At 40.3% G+C, this 26,417-nt stretch overlaps 1 protein-coding gene across 1 annotated transcript; it reads right to left on the reverse strand.

Moving 5' to 3' along the window:
• Positions 1 to 190: 190 nt before the first annotated feature.
• mapkbp1 (mitogen-activated protein kinase binding protein 1) lies at positions 191 to 25,693 on the reverse strand (the record flags this gene model as incomplete). The annotated part of the gene is made up of 33 exons (XM_083898518.1): positions 191 to 430; positions 1,399 to 1,484; positions 2,507 to 2,595; positions 3,131 to 3,218; positions 3,314 to 3,937; positions 4,105 to 4,253; positions 4,619 to 4,723; positions 5,936 to 6,002; positions 6,360 to 6,590; positions 7,257 to 7,351; positions 7,501 to 7,646; positions 8,050 to 8,247; positions 9,366 to 9,406; positions 9,612 to 9,751; positions 9,870 to 9,980; positions 10,300 to 10,363; positions 10,539 to 10,650; positions 10,741 to 10,816; positions 10,912 to 11,033; positions 13,045 to 13,115; positions 14,094 to 14,219; positions 14,299 to 14,390; positions 15,224 to 15,414; positions 15,519 to 15,650; positions 16,810 to 16,999; positions 17,194 to 17,354; positions 17,758 to 17,940; positions 19,162 to 19,299; positions 19,373 to 19,543; positions 21,355 to 21,412; positions 21,535 to 21,597; positions 23,516 to 23,607; positions 25,592 to 25,693. The coding sequence occupies 33 exons, from the start codon at positions 25,691 to 25,693 to the stop codon at positions 191 to 193; spliced, it is 4,554 nt and encodes a 1,517-aa protein (XP_083754644.1).
• Between the last annotated feature and the right edge of the window lie 724 nt (positions 25,694 to 26,417).

A 26,417-nucleotide genomic window follows, 5' to 3' on the forward strand; every position in this document is an offset into this window, starting at 1 on the left:
TAAGTGGAAAATAAAGACACTCAATACCATCTTGAAAGGTAAGGCAACACTTTTACTCAGTATTATTTCAGTGAACAATACTCATTATAAATCTTTATAATAAAATCTCATCTTTATAACATCTCTGTACAAACAACAGTGCTACTGTTTATGTGTCTGAGTTGTGCCCGTGTCGCGTGGAAAGGAAAAGTCAGGTCTTGTTCTCCAGTCTCTTCTCCACAGACTTCAGCAGCAGCTCGGCATACTGCTCCAGCAGAGCAAGGGCCTTGTCTCCCTCGCCTTTCGCCACCTGCTCCACTGGTGATGTCTCACACTCTGAGGTAGGGGGCAGCAGAGAGTCGAGCTCAGTCTTGACTGTGAGCAGGGCATCAGACAGAAGTGACCTCATCAGCGGCTGATCCTCACTGAGCTGCTGGCCACACTGTAGGACCTGGTGCAGATACATAACCAGAATATGTTTATGACATGATAGATGAAACTACACGTGTTTCACTGAAGCAGGTTTATGAAATAATAAAATAGAAAAACACTCAGATATCCTTAAAAAATAATTACCCACGTAATTATCAAATAATCCAAAAAAGTGAAACCATGGTCAGTTAATCTTTATAACCATAATGCAACGAATACTCTCCGGTTCCAGTTTTCAGTTATGATAATAAGCTGTTTCTATATATATATTTGGGGGTTGAATTATTAATGAAACAAACAAGACATCTATCATAGACTTTTGTAACTCGTCATGGTCATTTTTTATTTATTACTTCATGATGAACCAAGTAAATAATCAATGGATATTTTGCTGCTATGTACAGCAAAGAAAAGCAGCAAATGACTGCATTTGTAATAGATGGAACCAGCACTTCATTTACAGATGTTTAATCAGTTAATCAATAATAATAATTTCAAGCCTCCAGTGAATATGTATAAATTACGGTCTAATTATTGTGGATTCCTGATGCACAAGATACTTTATTTTGTCTATCTATACACATGTTATTAAAGGGCCAGTTCACCTAAAAACTGCACAGTCTTTTAACTAATTTCCTGAGATTGTGTTGTTCGATCATCAGACAGTGGATCTGAGATACAAGCCTCATTTCCACAGAAGAACAGAAGAAGTTGGCATTGTAAAAAAATTGACAGAAATTCAAGGTCAAAGTCACTTCCTTCAAAAGGAAATAAAAGCCCTACACTGCTCTTCACTGTGTTTATATCAAGTTTTATGAGTAAAAACTCAAAATTTAATCGCACTTCATAATAGAATGTGAATTTAAATAACATTTAAAAAATGGGTTAAATTGACCTTTACCAATGAGGCTAACATTAGAGCAGCAGTAGTTGCTGTAATATGTTACCCCCCCCCCCCCCCCCACACACACAGACTCACTCACTGACCGTAGTGTAGAGCATGATGGTTTTCCTCAGACGGTGGTGAAGCTCAGTAACAGTCTGCCTGCAAGTTTCCAAGGTGATGCTGTAATCTGCAGAGAGAGAGACAGAGATAATGACTCTCTCAAGTGTAGCACTGCATGAGGCAAAGCACAGCGCAAACAAATACCCCACAACACACTTTTTAAAACACACCAGGTGTACAGTTAAATGTTACAGATTATTTTAAAAAATACACTATACAGGAGGACAAAGCGCACAAGGACAGCTGTTGTACAAAAAGCAGAGAGCACTTAATAGCATTAGTGGCTACTGTGTTTTCAAACTGAAATTAAATCAGAATGAGTCTTTGTGAGGCAGGTTTGTTCACTTAACAGCAGGTGAAGAGGCATGAACAGCAGGATGAAGGCATCCAGCCACATGCAGCATTATAACACTAATAGATCACTGAGTAATGTGGAAAAAAACAATTAACTGAGGCTATATAGTGTATATCAGTCATTTCCAGAGACTACTTTGGGACCCAAACAGCCTTTTACTCAGAATTTATGTTGTTGTATGTTTATGTATATATTCTAAATAACATGCATTCATGAATTTATCAGACATCAATTTCTTACCTGTACAAAATAATATAGTGCTGCTACAGAAATGGCAGTTAAAAACTAGCTGCTATTTGGTCTTGTAATGATTTATATGGTGAAAAAGGTTGGGAAACGACTCTCTATGTCGCAACAACATTTTAAAATAAAAGGTTATCACTGCATTATTGTCACTAGGTAGAAACATCCTTTCTTAGTCAGATGAAGGAAAGCACTTCACAAATGTTTTGTTTCACATTTCAAATGTCAACTTTCATGTTTGATTTGTTGAATGGTGGCAAAAAGAACGATATATTTGACCTTCAAAGACGGCGACAAGAGGGATAAACACACCAAAAAAATCCTCGTCGTCTTCATTGACCTCACATTATTGACAGCAGGAGGACACCAGGTCAAACAAAGGGGACATGACTCAGACAGACACACCATGATCAGTGTGAAGAGACGCAGTGATAAAGAGGAGCAGCATTCGTGACAGACAGGTTAATAGAAGAGTTCTGTGTCTGACAGACCTGGTTCAGGGTCAGCGCTCGATGTGTGGACACTTTCAGACACCAGAGGGCGCTCTTCGGCTCCACCATGCTGTACTGGTTTGTTGGCACTGAGAAAATAAGAGAAAATAAGAGAAAATAATTGCCTTAGTTTTAGTATCAAGCTAATTCTGAATTATTCATTTAGAAGAGAGACATTAATACTTGTTGTTCTTAGAGGTGGTTTAACCAGTCGCAAAAACAAAATCTGTCCAGAGCTCACCAACACGTGTAATTAAAGCTGCAGTGTATAACTTTTGTTATTCTGCCTCTGTTTGTTGTTGTGAAGGGAAACTATGTAACGTTATTTGTATGCTGTGTCCTTCATCTGTCAAGCAATACTATCAGACTTGACCGAGAGTGTGTTTGTGTGTATTTGTGTGTTTATTCTGTCAAAGTGCTGAACAAATGTTTGTTTTGAGCAGTAGAATTCACTTGTAAAACTTTGTGTGGGGCCTTCTTGGTATTCTCAGTTATACTTACTTTACTATTGCAGTTTTGCTGTTGCCTGATATAAAACACAAAACATTTGTCTATATTTATCAGCACTATCAGACCTATATTTATAAGCACTACAGTTTTTAGCATGAAGAACAAGTGATGTACCTCTTAGAGACGGAGCATCTCCTCTGCCTCACTGGCAGAAAACTTTGCAAAGACGAATCCAAACATAATGACAGATGTCTCCCTGTTACTGAAAATGACAAACACAAGGCAGTACACGTCAAATTAGGAATGTAATTCTTTAACTGTGAGTGTGTATATATTGTCCACTACAGTCCGTCTAACCTTGTTTATGTGATGGGATGTCACACTGAGGCTCTGGTGTAGAAGATCTCATCAGGCCTCTGGACCCACTTGAGTTTGGTTTCACCTCCAAGCAGAGGCTGCGTCGTGGGCTGAGAGGCTGTTTGGGAAGCGGGATGCGAGAGGGTGGAAAGTTCTGGGTAAAAGGAGTGGGTGATGATGTCGCTGAACGGTGAGGAGGGGGAGGAGAGGGGCTTTTTGATAAACACAGCAAGGTAGATGATGATGATGATGATGATGATGAAGACAAAGGAGGGGGAAAAGCAGAGACTGGAGAAGAAGCCAAAAGCGGGGACTCCAGCTCCACAGATGATCTTCTCCTCTTAAAGAAAAGGGGAGAAGAAGGTGGAGATCCTGTCTGAACGCCTTCTCCCACAGAGGAGCGGCTGCTTTTGGCCATGGAGCTGGCCGTGGGGTTCATGTAGGAGTGAGGTAGCTTGAGTTTGGGGCTCTCCCAAGGCAAAGGGGAGAGGGGAGACTGTGGTGATCCAGAGGAGGGTGAAGAAAAGTGGAAGGACGGCACAGAAGAGTCATGCGCCAGGAAAGGATGCTGAGGTCTCTTGTGGAACTCTTTTCGGTCACTAGACAGCACAGGTGAGCGAAGAGCTGGAGAAAAGACGACAAAGAGGAACTTAATCAGTTTTGCATTGAGAAAAAGGCACATTATATAATAATCAATCATTATCCAAAGCTAAATAAACAACTTCACACAGCTGAAGTCAATAAAATGAAAATGACAACATATTTATGGACTCAAAGAGGCTGAAACATACGGTCTGAGGCCAGGTTCTGAACAGACTGGGATTTCATCAAACATGCGGTTCTGTCCACATGAACTGTGGATGCAGGGCTGGACAGTCTCCATAGGTGGGAACTTGTCGTCCTCTTGGCTCTAAGAACAGGAGAACCGTCCTTCTCTGGCCTGCTGGGATGAAACACCTCCTCTTTAAGATGACTTCACAAAAATCCCTCAGTAGACACAACATAGCAAGTGTAGGGATGTGATTCAAGAAACACAAATCTCTTTAAAGTGGTTGGTTTAATCTTATTCAAAATAATATTTATGTAATAATTATAATATGACAAAAAATAGCAGTAAAAATAGTTAGAATCATTATATTACAAATGTGTATGTTGGAATATATGACCTGGTCGCTATCATAGCTGACTTACACTCATGTTCTGTACTCCTAACAATGTTTTACAATAATTATTTTTAACTTTATTCACTTTTAATTCATTAACCCTAATCTGCACAATCTCCTCACAGCTCCCAAACTGTCTTACTCTGGTGCTTCGATCCTGTCCGAGGACTTGTCCTCTCCGTTTCTGCTCTGGTTATCGTCCATCATGGGCTGCACCTTTGACACTGGACACTGTTTAATGGAGGCGCTGCCGCGACACAGAGAGAAGTCAATAGCAGGTTAGAGAAGCAGATGATTAAAATACACAGTGTACGTCCCTAAAGAGAGGCATACTAAGTATACTCAAATATTGACACTAAAGAAACCATATCTCAGTGTTTGAGTGTGAGCTGTTTACTAACATGCATACAAAGATTAGTGATTTGAACCATCAATACATTCAAATATGTTATCTTGGGTTTTCAATATCTGTCATTTGGATTTATCTGTGTGAAAAACTTATTACATATTGACTAGTTACCAACTGTGCTCAGCTCAGCAAACTTGTTATCATTTAATCTCTCTGTAGCATTGTTTAACATATCCTTCAATTTAATTGTTTGGTTTTGTTGTATTGTTTCTTGTATGTGCTGGTGGTCAATAAAGCCAGTTCTGATTCTTATTTTATTAAATATGATAATATGCTCAGCTAAATGGTTGCTGGCTCAAACCAGCAAACTTAAGAGCAGCTTGCTGGAAATGAACTGCCAGTTCAAAGGAATAGTTGGACTGATTCAGAGATCAACAGAGAGTTGGTTATAATTAATGATATTATCTGTGTGTGTGAAATCCAAACTGGTTCACTTCAAGTAACAAAATCACCTCAGGTTCAGTAACATAATACATCTTGATTACTTTATTTGCACAATACACAAAGTGTAAAAAGGTTAATTGGAATTTTGACTGTTTTATGAATTGGGCTATTTGTTAGCCAGAAGCTGCTGCCAGTGAGTGAGAGAGTTATTTGTGGGTGGATGAACAAAGCCAGACTAGCTGTTGACCATGGCTCTGCAATGATGAACAAACTGCATGCTGGCTGTAAATGAGTGTACTGAAGCAATTTCCTCATCTAACTTTAGGAAGGAACGTGAAGAAGCAAATATCCAGGAAAATATTAAAATATTTCTTAAAAAACAATCCTGCAGTCGTACACAAGGTAGGAAGGTAAGTAGGTGGGTAGGTATTATTGATCCCAAGGCATCTTTAATAAAATACATTTTTTTCCATTATATTGTAGGTATACAAGGATAATAACAATGTTCTCCTTCACAGAATTACAAAAATGAATTATAGTCTTTACAATCCGACAGCTTTGCTGTATGAAGGAGGTTTACAGATGGTTCAGCAGAGCAGTGTGAATAAGTCCACACAGATTTGTAATTATAGCTGTGAGTACATGATCTGAAGTGGTCAGCAGTACCTGTTATTATGTCCTCTGGCTAGGAAGCGTGAAGACATACTGAGCCTTGGGACTCGGCTCTGCTCAGCTGTGGACAGACAATCGGCATTAGAGAAGAAAGAAGAAAAAAAGGGAGAATTGGAGACAGTTGCGCAGAGAGAGATGATGCCCAGAGAGGAGAAAAACCAAAACCAACAGAACCAGAGAAACTATGAGACGATCAATATTTTGTGCGTGTGTGTTTTTGTAGCTGTGAGCACCAGTTTTGTTTCAAAAGCGTGTGAACTTCATAGGTCTTTTTGAGGGTGGTTTTATTGTGGTTGTTTGAATTTGACTGAGGTTTTGGGCTAGGCATTTTCATTGTGAAAGGGAAAAAAAGGAATGCATTATGTCTATGACTGTCCTCTGTGTGTTTATTTATACACACGTGTTTGTCTCGTCTGACCTGTGCTGCCGCTCTCCGCCAGCATCTCAAAGTTCTGCCTGAGGAAGTCTTCCTGCCTGCGATCGGCGGTAAACGCCACGGTCCTCAGCGCCTCGTCGATGCTCGTCACTTCTGCCTTTTGTTTCACTTCCTCCTCCTCCTCCCCGTCTTCATCGGAAATGTCCTGGCTCAGGGAAGCCACATCAGCAGAATCTGAAAGGCAAAGGGAAGAACGTGTGCAACGGACTGTTTCTGCAGAGAACAGGCAGGTACCAGATAATCCTTCACAAATGACCAGCGAGAACACTGGGGCTCACTGTGTGTGGCATTAGGCTATTATGTGATATATTTCATCAGGTCTGAAAATGAGAGAAAATAATCTCTCTGCCGCTGTGTGGTCAAATCCCTCTCAGAAGGTTTCAGCTATAGAGTAGGAGATGTGGCTTCTATGTGCATTTTACTCTTTCTGAGGGGACGATGTCTTGATGACTTGAAGCAGATTTAAAAAAAAACAGCCCAAATGTGACTTTAATCACTATTTTTTAAATTACTCTGCTCTACCTGCAAGCTGTAATAAGAAAAACCATCACTGAACGTAACTACGTGTGGATAATTGTGTGGTTGTACAACCTTAAATAAACAGAGTTATAAAAATCTGATTTCTTTTTGTTTAGTTTGTGAAGTTTGTGTCTTTTCTGATACAACCACTAGGAGGTGCAAAATGTAAGAATTATTATATGGACAAAGATGTCTGTTGTTTTTATTAATATGTAGGTACTGTGTGGTTTCAAAGTAGCTTAAATGCGTCATGTATGTTTTTTTAAGGTGGATTAGCAGCACTGAATACATCTCAGATTGACATTTCCTTTCTTTCTTGAGTGTTTGTTTCTCTCTCACCCTCAAACACCTGATCCAGACTGGAGCAGCCACTGTCCGGGCTGTGGCTGTCCTGGCTCTCGCTGCGCAGGCCTCGTCCTCGCGTCCAGCAGTGCTGCTCCTTCACTGTGGAGTCACTGACGAATGAAAACACACAGAGAGTTGGAAACAATGGAGTGAGCAAAGGGCAGAGAGGAGGTGTGTGGGGGGAAACATTAAACTAAGAATAGAAAGGCCCTTTTTCTTTTCTCTTTCACGGTCACTGTGATGAAAGGCAGAGGTTTACCTGCCCCGCAGACTCGTATTGTCCTCGTTGTCCTCCGGGAACGTCACAGCTCCATCATGTCCCACGATGCCCTTGGATGGATGCGAGGACAGCATGTCTGCATGTGACCAGGCCTGATGTCTCTCGGAGCTTTCGTCCAACTGCTGCTGCTGCTGCACAGGATGAGCATGAGTGACTTTGTGAAGCCGTGAAATGACTTACATATACTGTTATATACATGCCCTGTTATAACCATGGCCCATACATAAAAAAAAATGAATGGAGTCTATTTTATAGTGAGACAATTGGAATAGCCACCAGGGGGTGTCTCCTCTTTTTGCAGAAATAACTAATCTAGGAAGGGAAACTGAGTTTCTCACTTGATGAACACCAGTAGACATTTTCTGAGGTGTTAATTATCGAAATCTCTAGTTTTGAGTCTAGCACACAATCAATGTCAGTTATGATAATTATGTTAAAGTGTGACTGACAGCTGGTTCTGTTGACTATGAGTCAGGTGTGAACGTCCAGCTGCCATTTGGTTGTGATGCCCTGTAAACGTGTGCATACCTGCAGTTCCCGCAGACTGGACGAGCTGGGTCTCTGCCTCTGTCTGGCATGAGGAGGATTATTCTTGTGAGCAAAGGTCTCCAGTTGCCTCAGGTCCAGCATGGATTTAATCTTCAGCTCCAGGGAGCCCATACGGTGAGACCAGCGCCTCCGAGGACGCCTCGCAGTGTCGGGGATGACCTGGTCGACGACTCCGTGCTGCACAAAATGAAAAACAGCAAACCCCAAACTTTACTTTAAATGACAATAAAAGGTCAATGTATGTCAGGTTGTGTGGTGTCATTTTTGGTGTCCTCATTTTTCTTTCCCCTGTGTATTTAAGAGAGATTTCTAAAATCACTTTAAGACTCAGCCCCCACCTCCAGCACATTACAGAGGATTTAATCTCATGTTTGGTGGATATAAGCCTGAGATCCTTAAGCTACTTCAGTCCCTCTAATGCAGTGCTTCTTATAGTGTGGGCTGTAGCCCAGTGATGAAGCCTTCAAGGTATTCTTCTTTTTACCAAACACTACAAAAACATGTATTCTTTTTTTTCGGGAAGAACATTTATTTAAATTGTATTAAACGATGCCCAATTAAATATGAGTTGTGTTTGCAAATAACCACAGTTATTTAGAGACACAGGCCTGATCAGTTATGGCCAAAGTGGCCGTCTCTATTATTTTGATAAAAATAGATCAAGTTTTATGATTATTTACTAATTAACTGAGACAGTGTTATCTATTTACTTTACAGTTGTGCTACATTTTTCTTAACACTTAGAACACAGAGCATTTAGACTGCTTTTCCCCCATTACTATGTTAAAACATATGTACAGAGGGGATAAGAATGTGCAGCATAGTGCTTTATATCCTTTTTCCCCAGCAATCTAATCTGACACCAGTTACCTTGATTTGTTTTTTATGAAGAAAAATAAAGGAAATTTTGTGACTTTTGCATACTTACCGGTACTCTTCGTTATATAAAAAATAATATGCAATTTATGATAAATCATGACTCGACAACACATAAGAAAATGCAAAAAAACAAAAAATAAATTCGGAAAAAGCCTGAATATGTGACCTATAAACACACACACACACCCACAGGATGTCCATATAAGGAGTTGTCTATTCTTCCCGTGGCAATTTACCAAGGGACAGCAAAGAGTTGGACATAAACTAAATAATTATGTCTCTAATAAATACTATTCTTTTCATTAAAGAAAAAAATTAATTAAACATTTAACACTATAGGTTTTAATGAAATATGCAAATGAATGTCACAATTCTGTTGATGAAGGTGGAGAATGTTTTTGAATTTAACAACATACCTTGTTGTTCAGCCCCCAGTCCTGTGCTTCATCCGAGTCTTCTGATGGATGAAAGAGCAGAATGTTGTAAAAAGAATAATTATTATTATTATTATATTAGATGTATCTTTGCCTCTTGTTCAAGAAATCTTTCAAGAAAAACTAAGTCCAATGTGTTTTAGATGCTTCAATTATTATTTGAATGACTTCCATGGATAAACATTGGGTTTAAAGGGTTAATGTCTGGGTTTGAATTCTTATACAAACCTGAGTCTTCCTCTCCATGGCTGCTGTCAGAGGAAGCAGTGGATGCGTTGTCAGCGCTCTCCGCTTCATCCTCCCCCTCGTGCTCACGGTCACTGTCCGAGGACAAACCACCCAGAGAGGGCGCACTGTGCACCTCCCGCCTGGAATAACGCCATCAGAGCAGCACAAAACAAAAAATCAGACATTTTCTCTCTGCGATTATACGATCAGTTTTTGGAAAAGACCGAAAGGTCTTGGTGTCGGAGTGTGTGTCGTCACCTGAGACCGGAGGTCTTTGTGGCCGGAGTGTTTGGCTTTAGTCTGAGTTGACAGAGCCTCTGTCTCATGTTCATTGTCAGTTCTGGAGCCAGCCGCCACACAAAGATACAGCTAAGAGATAAAAGCATCCAGGCATTAAATATTCAGCATTTCATTTCAGCTCGACTATAGAGGAAACTGTCTGCAAACACATTTCCTCACTCATTTCCTCCTCCTGCAGCAGCAGAAGCTGTAGATAATTTCAATTTCCCACCCTGATTTCATTCCAAATTATATATTTTACTGCAGGGGGGTAGAGCACTGAAACTATTGTTTAGACATCTTATAATCATAGCTCTGGTTTTAAATACATTACTAATTTGGGAAATGTCATTTAAACAGAGGATTGTCTCGTACAACTACACACAACAACAACAATGCTGTTTCTCACCTGTCACCTGACACCGAAATCAAACGCCTGCAGTCGTTTGTGAACTTCATCGCAGTGACAATCTCTGCGAAACAGAAAAGATGGCTGTTTGGTTATTTTATCGCCCTTGGCAATGCTGGGTGATATATCCTGTTGCCTACTGCTATAAATGTGTCATTTAGTCTCTGCTCAGTGTGGCTACATGAATTATGTGTATGTGAGATAAAGGTGTGTGTGTGTGTGTGTGTGTTCTCTGTTACCAGAGTGTCCAAACATTGTGGCCACACACTCCCCAGTGTAGAAGTCAAAGACGCTGATGCTTTTATCGGAGCAGCTCGTGGCAACATATTGACCCGAGGGATCGATCTGCACCTGTCAACACCAAACACAGAAGCATTCTATTTATGATCTGTGTGCACAGGAAATGAGCGGAGTGCGGACGCCGGGGAGAGAAAATGTTACCCTGAGCAAACTGCCGTCTTCGCTCAGCGAGCCTTTGAAGAGCTTCTTCTGTTTGCCGCTGCCGATGTTGAAAATCCTGGACTCAGAAAAAACAGAAACTTCAGAATTTCTTGTTGTTTTTTTTGTTTTGTTTTTTTAACAAAGTCAAAGTGTAGACGCCTGCACACTCACCTGATGCAGCGGTCTTGGCAGCCGACAGCAGCATAGTTGCACGTGGGGTCTACGCTCATGTCGCACAGCGTGGTCTTCCTCACCGTGTGATGAGAGCACCTGAACTCTGTTCCTCTGTCGGTCTAAAAAAAAACCAAAGGAAACAGTGTCAAAGCTGTGCAGACGTGGAAGACTCCACTGTAGCTTTAGCGTTGAATAACAAAGTGCTGCATAAACTACATACTGTATCTGTAACAATGAGAAAGTGACTGCATCCTACTGATATACCCTCTCTCTATATATATATATGCTTCAAAGTGAAGTATGTGTTGACAAGACAAGTGCAAAACAGAAATGATGAACTGTAATCAAGTCCACCAAGGAGGTTTTGTTTATTGATGCCGTTTGTCTGTCTGACTCTGTCTTATTAAATAAACTGAGAAACTGAGCAGATTTGCATGAGTTATTGTGGAGTGTCAGGACGTCACATTATGGAGAAGAAGTCTGGAGTGGATCCACTTTCGTGGACGGATACGCTACCGTTCAAAAGTTCAGGGTCACCTATACAATTTTTTGGTGTTTTCCATTAAAAGTCACACTTTTATTCATCAAAGGAGTTGCAAAATGAATAGAAAATTGTGTATTTCTGATTCATTTAATGTTATATTCACTGAAAAAAAGTGTTTTTCCTTAAGTGACATTTGAACGCTAGTGTATCTGTATTTGTACAGAAGCTTTGAACAACAGATCGTTTCTGGGACGTGAGGGCCACCGTAGTTCCCTGATGTGCTTGGGAAAGAGAAGGTTTAAAGGAGGCGTCTTTCATTTGTTGCAATCTGCAGTCTCACCTATAGATGTCACTCATACACGCTCACGCACAGAAATGGGTGGATACAGGAAATCAGCGACAACGCTTGAGGAGTTGGTGAAAAGCATGATTTTGGCATTCAGATCTCAGCTTGAATAAACATCATTATCTGTAAATGGCTTCGTACGCTACGCTTCGAAACAGACAGAGCATTCGACGTCTGCCTCAATAAAGATTTTGCTGCAATGAATTTGCCTGGCAAAGAAAATAAGTCATATTATTTTTGAACACAATAGAAAAAAATCAGTGTTTGTGCAGAACAGAAGGCAATCATGAGTCATTGGAAAAACCTTAGAAACACTGACTGTTCACTGTTCACTGACTCAGAAGATGTTCATTTGTGTTTTGCAGAGAACGCGCTGTTTGTTAAGAAAAAAAAAAGACTACATTTCAGTAAATGTAAATGAACGAGTTGAGATTCTGCTCAAGACAAACAAGCCGTTTCTGTGTCACGTACGCGTGGTGACCTGAATTGTTGTAATGTACGCTGGTCTGATCAAACAGAAGAGCTGCCCCAGTGACACAGAAACAAAGAGAGGAAAGAATGGAGCACAGAGTCTCCTTTGTTGCTTTCGGGTTTTTTTGTGTGGCAAATCTTAAGTTGTATTCACAAAGAGGCGACGTGCAGTGTGTTACAGCTGTGCTGGTGCAGAGTTAGTTAGGCCATGATGGAAAGAATTAATGAGGAAAAAAATAGCTAGAAAACAGCAAAGAAAATAAAATGAACCAAGATTAGCTGGTATGACAACTCTCCTTTCTCTGTACAATTAATATGCTGAATTAGCACCAACGACGCCACCTGCACACTTTTGTCTGGATCCTGGATTTAGGCCCATCTTTGTCTGTCTTTGTATTATGCATTGTGTTCTTTTTTTTGTTATCATCTGCTGGGTATTTATTCATAATGTTGCATTCATGTTTTTAGGGCCTTGCTGCTGCAACCAGTTTTTTCCCTCAGATGGGATAATACTGTATGTTTGGCCTGTAATCATGTAATCCTCTTGCAGTGTCCCTCTCCAGTGAAAGTAGGGGGTAATCCAGAGAAACACATTATTAGACAGTGATTTTAACATTCAGACTGGAGCCCTCAAACTGTTTATTGCTTCTATATGATGTGAAAACGTGATAAAATATCATATTTGGTGTATAAAACACTAGTGTAGTTCGAGATTGGGTATATGACAGCTCATATTTAGGTACTTAGTGTTTTTATGTGTATGCATATTAAAATTCTGCAAGAAGATAAACAATTTATGATGCGCTTAAATTTTGTGTTTGTGTCTTACCTTGTGTGCTGTGCGGAAATAGATGCTTTTGTCTGCCCCACAGCTGATCATCCTCACTTTGTTCTCGTTAGCTGAGGACCAAAGAAAATTATTACATTTTTAAACTTGTTTTTAGTCCTTTTTTTCTTATTTATGTCAGTAGATATCCACATTTTCCAAATCCACATTCTAAGATTTGTCACGAGAGTGTGTTACAGATGTGTTTTGTTCACATAATATGGGACATGGAGTTACATTTAGTAAATGCCATAAGAAAAATGTACTAAATGCTAATTCATGTTTTAACTAAACACTCAATAATTAACTAGGTTAATCAGGGTTTATAAATCAACAGTGAGCACAGCAATACCCATCAACTGTTTATGGGAGTGCTAAATAAGCTTTACCTAACTATTATTAAGCAATTATTCACCTTTGTTAACTTTTTATTAAAGCTCCTCATGGCCCTTATTGTAAAGTGGCTTAGCCTATGTATAACTTCATAAATAAGCCTTACATTAGTAAAATTGACCATGTATTAACCACTGAAATTATATTAATGCTCATTGTGACAGATACTGAAGTTTAGAAACTTTACCTTTAATAAATGCTACCTAAAGGAACACTTTTACAGCCAATTAAAGCTTTGATTGTCATTTTTAATTATCAGTTCACTGTTATTACTGACATTAACAGTAGCTTTATCAATCGTTGAACAATATACGAATGAATAACTTAATTTACCAGAATAAACACTTAGTTAAATAAATAAATAAATAAATAAATAAATGATGACAACAGCATTAATTAATGTACCCTTATTGTGATTAAAGTGTTACCTGTGTACCTTGCGATGGAGAACATAAAGTGCGTAAGAGCATAACATAAAGGGCTCATCACAAACAAGGCTCCACCTGATCACACACACGCAGAGTCGCTGTGTGTTATTTAAACAAACAGTGCTGCCAGCAAAAATTAAAGAGGGACTTTGTGTGGTATTGAGTGGAGATAAAGGCGAGGATTAAGCACAGATTAGCTGTCAGATGTTGACAGAGTCTCGAGTGGCTCACCAGCGAAACGCACGGCTGTTATAGACGAGGAGTGCTCGTCGAGTGTCTGCACCAGACTGTAGTCGTCTTTCACGTCCAGCACATGGATCAGACGGTCTCTGCTCGCAGTGGCCAGCATATTCAGACCTGAGAGGAATGGTTTAATGAATGATTAAATATTGCATAATAAGTATCCTCTATGTCACATGCATGTGTTTGCGCGCACCTGTTTCCGGGTTACTGTACTCCAGACAGAGTATCTCACCGTCGTGGGCCTCCACTTTCAAAATCTCCTCCATGCGGCTGAGGTCGTGAACTCTGCACAAGACACATGCACATTGTAGTTTGTGACTGTGTTCATATCAAGTACAATGTTAGACACTTCAAAGTGGTTGTCTGCATTAAAAATGAATACAGATTGTGTTGTTAAACATATGATAATGTGCTTAACAATCAGTTTAACCCTTTAATACCTAAGCATCAAAATGTCAGCCTGGACTTTTTTGCTTATTTTAACCATAAAAGTAAATAAAAAGTAATTTTGCCCATTTTTCCAGAATAACCTTGGATATTTGGCAGTTACTTACAAATTACTGCACTTAAAATAGTGTATTAACAGTTTAAAATAAAGAAAAGCAAAACGTTTTATATAGAAAAACAATGTCACTGTACATGAACACCAACATTTGCATAGAATAAAATATATTTTAAATAGCATTTGTTTGAATCTTTGTGTCAATGTCCAAAAACAGGACAAAAAAATGGAAACTACTTCGTGTACAGGTGTTTTTCCAACCCTTTCCTCTTCACCGGCTTCCTGAAACAGCGCAAGTGAAATTACACTTGGTATTAAAGGGTTCAATAGATTGAACTTGTGAAAGTGTTCCTTATCTCTGCTAATAAGTGTACATTTTCCATTCACCTTAACATCTCACTGTAGCAACTTGTTTGTTACTAAGAGCCATGTTGACCAACAAGGCAAAATTCATTACCCCTCGACAATGGACACTTGTGATGTGATTCATGTCCAAAAGTGGACATGAGTGGTGTCGAGTAGAAGTAATTTCACATAACTTAAAGTAGTATCGTCTTCTAGTGTATTTTTTTTAATCCCATCAATCAAACTCTGAGAATAATTGACCAAGTCCTACCTCAGCATCCCACTGCGGTCTCCTGAAGCGAGGTGTTTACCGTCTGGGCTCACACAGATGGTCCTGATGCCTGTCCTGCTTTCTGTCGTCTGTCCATCTCCTGATTTATCGGCACTAACACTTGCCACAGACGATTCAGGATCCAGTAACGCAGCCGTGCTTCCATGTATGTAGATTACATTCAGCAGCTCCTGCGAACAAAGCAATTACGGACAGACACATTACATCATTTAATAATGTCATTATTTTCAGTTATATGACATGAGGACAGACAAGATATCGACGCCAAACTCACGCTGCTGAGGGCGTTCTGAGTCTGAGGCCCATCCTCTGTGCGCCACAGTCTGATGGTGTTATCATCTGAGCAACTGAGGAACGCACCTGATGACAAACCAGCCGCCATTTCTGCAGGAACATCTGGGAAAACCTGATGAAGGATAAGAGAGGAGATGTGTTAATGTTGATCTGCGGAATAGACTGTAAATTACAGAAGCACTAGGAGAAACTGGTCCAAAAACAAGATTTGGAGATTAGGCAAATTGGACATGCTAGTGTTTCCCTGCTCAAACACACCTGATTCAAATAAATAGGTTGTTTTCAGGCTTCAGCAGAGCTTACTGATGAGCTGACCATTTGTGTCAGGTGTGTTTAAACATTTAAAACATGCAGGACTGTGGCTCCCCAGGACCAGGAGTGAGAAACCCTGCTCTAGACTGTAGGTTTGAGTGTTAGAGTGGATGGTTATTTGTCTCCATGTGTCCCACTTATGGACTGGTGACCTCTCCAAGGTGTACCCCGCTGAGAATAGCACCAGCGACCCTCATGTGGAGGAGAAAGTGGTGGAAGATGGATGGATGGAGGATGAATTAATAAGTGTAATAATGCATACAAGGATATGCACTGCCTACGATCAGCAAACTGTCTCAATTTCTGTCAAGCACGACGAAGAAGCATATCATACTAAATATAGAGTATTCAGAGGTACGTTGTGTAACATTTAGGATGGTTTATTGGCAGAAACTGAATAAACTACCTATAAGTGTAGCCTTAAATGGGAGGTACTTTGGGTAAGAGGCTTGTTTTATGGAGGTCTCTATCTTGCTTCACCGTGTTTCTAAAAAAGGACAAATGGATTTCAGGTTTTTGATGTTGAAACTTACTGCAAAAACAAAGAATAGCTCTAAATAATCCACCCATTCATCTTCTACCACACTCATACTCACACCTACAGTCAGTTTAGAGTGTCCACTTTGCCCGATCCCCACACCTGCATGTTTTGGGACTGTCTGTATCTATTGGAACTGTTAATTGTAAATTAGCTGTCTCTAATTCTTACACACTGGGCCTATAATGTAACCACAAACGGCTAAATGTTTCCAAAATATCCATTAGTGTTTTCCCACACAGCACGGCACTGCCAAGAGTGCTCTGCTTTGGCACAGAGACGTATTGATGAACCCCCCCAGTTTCGTCTGAATCAGTAACTCAATCAATGACCAGCACAGAGGATCTGTGCCAGTAGCCGTCGGCAAAATGTCCCACTTCTTAAAGAGCCGTTTCGTTCACTTCCTCTTTCGTGTGTTTACCTCCAGGTCCCAGACACACGCAGCATGGAACAGGGCAGAGTGCAACTTCCCCACTCTGCTGACGTCCTTCACATCCCACACATACACGCTGTGGTCATTATACACACAGCTGAGCCAGTGGCTGATGGGGTCATAGGTAAGCGCGATGGCTGCTGGATAACGGGCACCTGTCCTGGTGGGGCACAGGTGGCTGATGGGAGAGAGGTTGGAATGAAATAATGGAACAGCAGCTGATTTATTTTCCAACAACCTAAACAACACGTTAAACCCTAAGAAATTGAGAAGAGCTTTGTGAACTGTGGAGCAGTGCCACTTGAGACAGGAAGCTCTATAAATAGAGAGCATTTGATCCTGCAGCGGATCACTGCCTGAGCTCTTCCTCACCTGGCCTCAGTAGCGGCCGAGACGTCAGTGCCGAGGGGGTGTGGCCGAGGCAGCGTACAGACAAACTGCAGGTCAGCGAGTCTGAAGGCTCGCACTGTTCCATCAGCGCAGCCACAGAAGATCATGTCCTCAGACAGAGACAGAGACTGGGCCAGGCTTGTCTGCAACACACCGTAGAAGTGAAATTAGCAGCTGGTGCAGCGGGGAAACCCGTCCCCAATAATGGCACAGTACAGTAAATACAAAGAGCAAAAGCTGAAATGTCATAATCAGGAGTATGTGGAATGTTAAGGCAAAGTAGATTATAGTAGATAGAGTAGAGTGAAATAAAGGAAAACGTCCTCCAGAAAAATCAAGAAAACAGTGCATGTTTTTATAAAAGCCAGGAGCATTTTTGGCAATTTCTCCACTTGTACTTCTTATACACTCCGTCTAGTTTTGGTCACATTGGTCTAGAACTGATTTATTTGTATTATTGTGACTGGAAATCTTCTAATAGTAGTTTAGTAATTTTGGAACACAAAAACAACACAAAAACATGCAAATAAATGCTAACAAACTCACCCGCAGGTCCACCCACTTGTCCAGCATCCTCTTGCTGTTGAACTCACACAGCAGGCCAGAGGAGGTAATGCAGAAGGTGGAGTCATATTTAGAGCCCCGCCCACAGGCCACATCGCAGAAAAAGTTGTTCCTCAGCTCTCCCAGGATCCCTGAGCGACCCAGCAGAGGAACAGGAGCGCTGGCCTAATCGCCACAGAGGGACAAGGGTTAGATCACGCTGTGGTTATACTAATACTGCTGTTTCTCCAAATGTCCATCAATGTGAGGAGACCCAAATAACTCCCTTTGTGCTACAACTTTTTGTTTGCAAAGAAAGGACAAATGAGACAGTAAATGTAAGAGATTGGGCTTTGAGCATTTGTGAAGTTGTGAAGGCAACTGTATGAAGTCCACTGATGTGAAGACACACATCTCTAGAACAACAAAGAGCAATGAAACTGTGACAAAAACCACTTCACGCCCACTTTACTGTGATTGTTTTGTTTTAGCTTATATAATCTTCAGGCAGCGACACATTTCTACACTGTCTATGGCAAGAAAATGTTTGGCAGGAAACTCATTTTTCAACTGGCAACAGAGCGGCTCCAATACAAGTCAGTCTACAGAAGTCGAGCGATGAAAATGTAACACACACAATTATACTTAAGACATCCACTGTGTAATTAGGAAGCAGAAATTGAATGCACTACCCATAAGAATGTTTGTACGGGTGCATAAAGACTTGAAATTTAAATTCTTTAGTTTTTCTAGCCTGGGAATAAGACTTTTTATTGTTAATCTGACTCTGTTTGGTCTTCATGAACAGAAACAATATTGACTCTGTCAAGCAATACTATCAGATGTGACAAAGAGCATTTGTGTGTATACAGCAGCAGGAGGTTTGGGCAGGGCAAGAAACATTTATCCCATCAAACCAGTTACGAGTAGAATTCTCTACTGAATCTTTCTGTACGCTCTTCTTTGCATTTTCAGTCTGACTCCAAACTGTTTGCAGTCGTCACATTTCTAACACAGTGTTGCTGTTGCCTCTGTCTCTTTTTACATGAAGCAAATCACTTCCTGTGTTCCTGTCTGCAGCGAGGCTTAATCAGCATTGGGTGAAGTCATTTGACAATGTTTGAATGTAAAGGACTTTTGTTTAGGTTTTAAGGCAAACGTCTTGCTTTACAGAGGCCACCATTTCGCATTGTGAGGCTCAAAGTTACAACACAAACAAAGAAAAACAAACATCCTTTCTGGCCACCATAGTTTCCTGACTGTTCTGTTAGTTACAATCTCACCATTTGGTGTCACTAATTCTTACATACTGAACCTTTACCAGATAAACTAACATGATGCACAGTACAGCAGCTCAAATGGAGACATGTCTCTATTATCATGATCATGAGAGATTTTAAAGATTACCTTGCTGGCCTTGCAGTGATCCAGATACCAGAACCTGACATGTCTGTTCCCCACAGTCACAAAGTAGGAGCTGTCCTCAGAGAAGGACACACCCGTCACTTTGCTGGACACCTTGTTGGCAGCAACGACGACATCTTTCTGCAGAAAACAGCATGTTTGTACAAAAAGTGAAGCCATCGTTGATAGTTGCTGCTCTAGAGTGTGACCATACCTTCCATGCCCAGACGTTGACCATCATGTCGTGCTGGTTTCCAACACTGACAATGTATTTGCCGTTCGGGGAGAAGGCCACACACGAGACGCCATGTTTGTGCCTCTGCAGCTCCGCCACCTCTCTCCGCTCTGCCACGTCCCACAGCCTCACAGCTGGGAGGTGACCGCTCTGGCGGATTAAACAAAACGGGAGACAGTGAGTCGATGATCGCGACTGGGGGAAGATGCTGCGTTCATGCCTCCATTCTTTAAATCCAGTGGAGCAGACTGTTATTAACAACAGTCACCTGTCACTCCAGTCTATCCAGCTCTCGATGGGATTATCCTCTCTGACCTGTGACCGCTGCTCACTGTACAGTTACTTGTCCTTCAACCCCCCTCACATTATTCTCCTCTCAGGATCAAAAGGTCAGCAGGCTATTTGTGCAATCTCTTTTTTAATATGGTGGAACGACCTTTCAAAGGTCACTTAATGGGTGAGAGGAGAGGAGAGGCAGCAGCACAGAGGATGCTGCAATATGGAGAACACAGCAGAACTGCATCCAACAGAACCAGACAGAAATAAGATGTCTACTGTCAGACTGGCCTATGTGTCAATTAGCCATTGTTTGGTTTCTTATCAGATTGTTCACTCAGGAATATTTTAAACCACTCTCCTCTTCCTAGACTCACAGGAAATCCTCAAACAGAGCTGAGACGCTCACAGCTTTGATCACAGACGTGCAGCAGCGAAGAAGAGAGTCCTCAGAATCCCTACGCATTTTCACTAAATGTAAAGATATGTATATATTTTATAGCACTGAAACGATTCATCGATTATTAACTGATTTTAGCTTCTTAAATGTGAACATTTTCTTTGTTTCTTTGCTCCATATAACAAAGAAATCATTGAAACTGAATCATTTTGGTTTGTGGACAAAACAAAGACATTCGAAAACATCTTCATTTCCAGGTTTGACAAACACTGAAGAACGTTTTTTCACATTTTATGGACCAAACGATTAATCAATGAAAATAATCAACAGATTAGACAATTATGAAAATAATCGTTAGTTGCAGCTCTAATATGTTAAATATAAAATCAACAGAAAGCCAGTATCAGTTCATTAACTAAAAAAAAACGACTGACACATTAACATTTGAGTTCATAAAATGTGGCATTTTGGGTTTTTTTAAAATTGCAGCAGGACAGTTTGTCCACAGTTTATCAGGTCTTTGAACTTTGGTCTCTGCTGTCATGGCAACGGCAGGCGCACGTGCCGCGTCCACTTCCACGGAGAAGTCAATTTAGTGCCTTTGATTGGCCAGGGAGTGGGGATTGAGATTGTGTAGCGGAGCTGGCTGTGACTACACACAGTGTGTCAGGACACGTAATAAACTGCAAACACTGCACAGCACATTATCACATTTAACACACACACAGTAACAGGCCTGAGAGTCAAACTGCTCATGACTGCAACACAGAAGAATTCTAATTTGCCAAATCCTACAGCACATACACTGCAGACACTAATCCTACAGTAATATTCACCAAAAATAAATACTTTTGCAGCCAAATTCAAAGTCTGAATAATTAAAAAAACAGACACAAATTCAAAATAAAGCAGCATTACACAACATACTGAGCATTATTTAGTCCAGAGATTAATTTATGCATCAGGAAAAGCTTTAAAAGTGTCCACTTCTGCGTTACAGAATAAGTCACTTGCACTGCGAGAAGCAGTTTAAAGGGAGCTGTAATGAGTATATCATCATTATCAGGTACATGATTTGCGATAAAGTGATCAATTTGTTTCCTTTGACTGCACACAGATAAACAAACAGTTATCTGGAAAACACACAGATCTTTAGTGCGACACTTAATCACACAATCAGCAGCAGCATAATGTAAAGATGTCTGTGTTTGAACAGGAGCCAAGAGCTGAAAGAAAACGGGCACCGTAGAACGAGGTTGACTGACTGACAAGTCAGAAGACTCACCTCTCCTGTGACCAAGTACTTCCCATCAGGGGAGAAGGAAAGAGCGGTGATGGCTTTCCTGTGACAGAGACAGAAGACAGAGGACAGACAGCTCAGTGTCACTCAGGTTCTGGACCGAGTGGGACTTCGTGACAGTTTCATGTTGCTCAGAGTAAACGCTTATTTGTGTGTGCGACTCACCTGGAAGTGTTGATAAGGTGGTGCTGTCTGTTCTTTTTGGGATCCAGTAAGACAACCACACACCTGCATATGAGGGGATAAATATTTACATGGGGGAAAACACATTTTTAAAGCTCACACAGTGCTTGTTTATATCATCACCGATTATTGAGCTTAAGAAACAGTGACTCTCAGATGTCGACTTCGATGAGTTAACTCATTTCTGTTCATCTGCAACTCAGCTTTATTCTATGATCTGTTTAAAGGAGTCATATTAAAGCCTATTTTTACAAGTTAAACTAGTTCCCTGGTGTCCTAATGAACATGTCTGTGACATGCTTTGGTCAAAATACCATAAGCATGAAGCACCACAGCAGTTCAATCACCCTGCCAAAACAGCCCTGTTCAGAACGCTCTGTTTAGTAGTATCTCTTTAAGTCCACCTTAAAAAAAAAAAAGTAAAATGAAACTTAAGGGACAGGAAATGACATCAGCCACAGAGGCTTCTGGGAGCTAACAGCAGTTAGCATTTGGAAAAGCGATCATTTGCAGGCTTTAGCAGGCACATTGCCGTCATATATAACATGTATCCACTGGACAGATGAATCCTCTGAGGCTGGAAGTTTGGGTAGAACTCTGTGCTGCACTGTGGAGCCAAGAATACTTCCAGTTTTCGGATACCGTTGCCCTCGCCAGTACTCTCGCATGTTTTACGGACAAAGCGGAGCTCCGCAAGACAACAATTCCAGGAATTTAGCGCATTGTGACGTCCCAGTGAGTGCGCAAGTCAACATTGCGTGTTTTATCTCCTGTACTTAGACTGAGGAGTCATCTTTTTTCACACTGCCGATTTAAATGTTTAAAAAGTTGATTTTGCATAATATGTCCCCTTTAAAGCTCCAAGTACTCTGATCATAACCATACATGCATTTCGTCTTTAGTGTTGCTAATAAGTAAAAGTTGAAGAAACTTCTTTGTGGACAGAAAACAACAAAAACAGTTACAGCAATTGTGTGTTGTGCGTCAAAGTATCACACAAACTGAAGAATAATGTCACTGAATTATTGCCCAGCGTGGACTAACACAGTATACATCACGTTAATTACAAACACTTCTGGCACATCGACAAATCTTAAAAGAAACCTGTGATAGATGTCACTCTCTGTTTTCACTCCTTACACTGATCTAAGAAGCCGCTTGTGATAAATTTACAGGCAGACGTGAGGATAAAGCAGTTATTCATGAAGTGTTTAATGACTTTGATTTTAATCATTTACTAACCCTGAGCGATGTATCTGCTTTTTTATCTCATTATTTATTTACAATAAAAATAAAAAAACTGTCATTTCGCGTTAACTAATCTTCCTCTTTACGTCATGTTGGATCGATGCTGTTACTATTAACAGATTTAAACGGCAGGAGGATGCAGACACACACATGCACATAGTGTACATGAACACAGTTGCTTCCTCCCTTTCAGACACACAATCCTTGACACAGCAATTACATAAACAAGTCCAATTCTACCCTCTTTTTTCCAGCCATTGACCTTCTTAGTATGAACAAAGCTGAGTGAAAGGATTTCAAAGCAACACAAAAGAGGCTCAGTTCACAGTTTCTCAGCGGTCACGGCCTCACGAGACACACTCTGTTTGTTTTTAAACGGAGCGCAGTAGCTCTGAGGGCCCGAGTTGTCACCCAGGATCTACAGTAAAATCCCTCCAACCTGCAGCTGACACCACAGCTCTCTGATTTTTTTTTTTGGTTCAACAAACTGTGAGTGTTTGCTCAGAGAGAGTAAAGACACAGCGATCTTCAGATCAGTGGCTCACTGAGAGAGTAGGAAACCCTACTGAGGATAAGAAGTGCTGCTCTTCTCAGAAGCTCTGAGATAACACACACACACACACACACAGAGATATTTGCACACAAACATGGCAGTCAAAGGCCATCGTTTTTAGATAAAGATAAATAAATGGTTCCTCTGTGTCTCTCTTCTTACCCGGCAGGATACGCCACCAGTCCAGATCGGGGGTCACATGTTAAACCACTGTTTCCTGACGTGGTGATGCCCAGAACTTTGTCCAGCGTCACCTGTAGAGACACAAAACAGGGGATGAATCATTTATTTTATTTGAAAGTATTTCCCTCCCTGCATGAAGTCAAAGTAAAGCTGGTTTTGGATAAATACAGAACTCAGGACGGCAGTGATGTCACAAATGAATCAGATACAGAGATGGATTGTTGTTGCTGTCTGTTACACACCAACATTTTCATTTCTTATTGATATTGATGTTTGCTTTTGTCATTCTGGCACCAGCGTCCCCCTGCGACCCTCGTGTGGAGGATAAAGCAGGAGAAGATGGATGGATTTGCTGGTTTTTTTTTAAAATGTGAAATATCCACAAATTTATGGAATGAATTATTTCAACACTCACATTTTATATCTGCAGTCTCTTACCATAATTTATTATTGTTCAACCCACTGGATAATAACCTTGATTAATGTTATTATCCTTTATGGCAAATACTCACAAAACAAAATATTACACATCACTTCCCGTTTACTTACTTTCTACATGAATTTACTATAATCAAAGTCACTTGATTTTTTTTCTAGTCATAGCTGTGCATTCACACCTGAACAGCTGCCGTCGTCGTTGAAATATAGTATAATGAAATTATGCCAAAGGTTATTATTTACATTTTGTCAGGCAGAAATATGCATTGAAAGAAAAATTGAAGGACTCATAAAAATTAAAACTGTATGTTCTATTACAGGAACTAATCTGTCAAAAATACATCATTTTTAAATGTCTTTTTTTGCCGTTATTTTATGTCATTGTTGTACAGAAGGTGGCAGAGGTCTGAGCCAAAATGGGGGGCAATCATTTTCCTTTGCTGTCACCAGAGAAATATGAAGTATATACTTTATACTTTCTCTCTTCAAAAGGTGAGTCACAGAACTCTCCTGAGATAAAAGAGAGCATATATGAAACTAAATCAATATTTAAGATGTCCTTTATTACTTTCTCAATCCCTTCTCAGTACTTTCAAACTTTGGACAGTCCCAAAAATAAGTTTATGTGTATTATTAATAAAACTCTTAGTTATTTTATGCGATGACTGATTTGTTGTTTGCCCTTAAAATGGAATGAGTGATGAGTGAGTGGCTTTGACTCAAAAACACTATATTTCATCTTTTGTCTCACTAAATGTGACGATTACAAAGTACGTTAGGATATTTAGTTTGCTGGCTTGTTCAAACACATTCATCAAGATATCCAGTGCAACTTTATTTACTAAACACATCCTTGTGTGTTGAGATATATCGTAAATCCTTTGATCGGTGGTCTTGGAGGAAGATGTAAAAGATCAGGTTTAACCGTGCAGTCGATCAGAGGGCGTGACAGTCAGCTTGGCGAGGTCATGCTGTCTGTGTGGGGATTTATGAAGCAGCTGTTTGAGTCTGAGTCGAATGATCGTACCTGTGCCAATGCTGGGAAACTAACACGGCAGCAACCGAACAATCCCAAACACAATCTAACTTTAGATTAGGGAGCACATATTCACCATTAACTAACATGCATATACGTAGCATACGAGCCCTTTATTAGTAAATATTAAGCACGTATTAACACCTTATGTAAGAAAAATCTTGATTCATGTCGTAATAGAGGTAGAATAAGGTGTTAATACATCCTTTATGATTACTAATAAAGGACTAGTATGCTACTTATATGCGCGTTAGTAAGCACCTACTTAATGGTGAATATTCGTTCTCTAATCTAAAGTGTTGCTGTAATTTTGTGTATGTGTGTGACAAAAGTTACGTTCTATTATATGCTATTACTGTAATAGTTAGTTTTCATTAATAAATGCTTATTAAAGTCACTCATCAACATGTTTTTGGTCCAAACCTGCATGGTTTGAACTGTTCTGGATCGTGTTTTAGAAATATATTGCATGAAGAACAAGAGTTTGAGTTCATGTTAAGGTAAACTGAAAGACATTATACAATCAGAGTGAGTGGGTTATTTTGCTCAGAAACTGTTGCGAGTGAGACATGGACACTTGCCTTACTGGTGAGGTTTCCTCTCTCGCTCTTCTTCTGCTTGGTTGAAGGAGAACGCAGCAAATTCCTGAGGCGACTTTTAATGGTAAATCCCTCGGCCGGCATTTTGTCTTTTTGCCGTCTTCTATGAACAACAACAAAAATCCTGACAGGAGATGAGCTTCACAGAGTTTCACAGAGTTTCACAGAGTTTCACAGAGTTGAACAGTCCTGCTGTAAGGACACTAATCTTCTGAGTCTTCCCTGTCTCTCTGTGTGTGTGTCCACTAGTGGACTGATTGCGTCTTTACGCAGCGTTTTTGAAGGGTCAGTGATTGGAGGCTGCCGCTCAGCCGTTTACTTTGCTGCCTGACATCAGCGGTTTAATCTGGAGCTGCTTCGGTCCCAGTGATTACATCAATGATTGCTTTTGTTGCTGTTGCACCTAATTAGTATAATAGGATTAAAACAAGAGAGCAGTGGAAACTGTTGTTAAAGCTGAACGCCGCGTGCTTGGACACCACAGCAGCTCTTTATGTATTGTTGTCTCTGCTAACTGAGTAAGCACAGCTGTCTTGTGTTATCTCTAATGTGCATAATTATAATGTCACATTTCAATAACTGTTATTACACGGCACGTTTATGCCGACTAATGCTGTCTTCATATTAGTTTGTACACAAATGCGCGCATGCTCATACTAACCTAACCACTCATGTTAACTATTAATAATGAATGTTTTACCGGTTAATTAGTACAAGTTAATTTCAATTTTACTCTGGTTATTGTATTTTATACTTGTTTTGTTTTACACGAGGACTCTTGCAACATTGGAGTAAGAATTACAAACAA

Source organism: Microchirus variegatus, assembly GCF_963457635.1.
Source record: "Microchirus variegatus genome assembly, chromosome: 12".
Classification (NCBI taxonomy): domain Eukaryota; kingdom Metazoa; phylum Chordata; class Actinopteri; order Pleuronectiformes; family Soleidae; genus Microchirus; species Microchirus variegatus.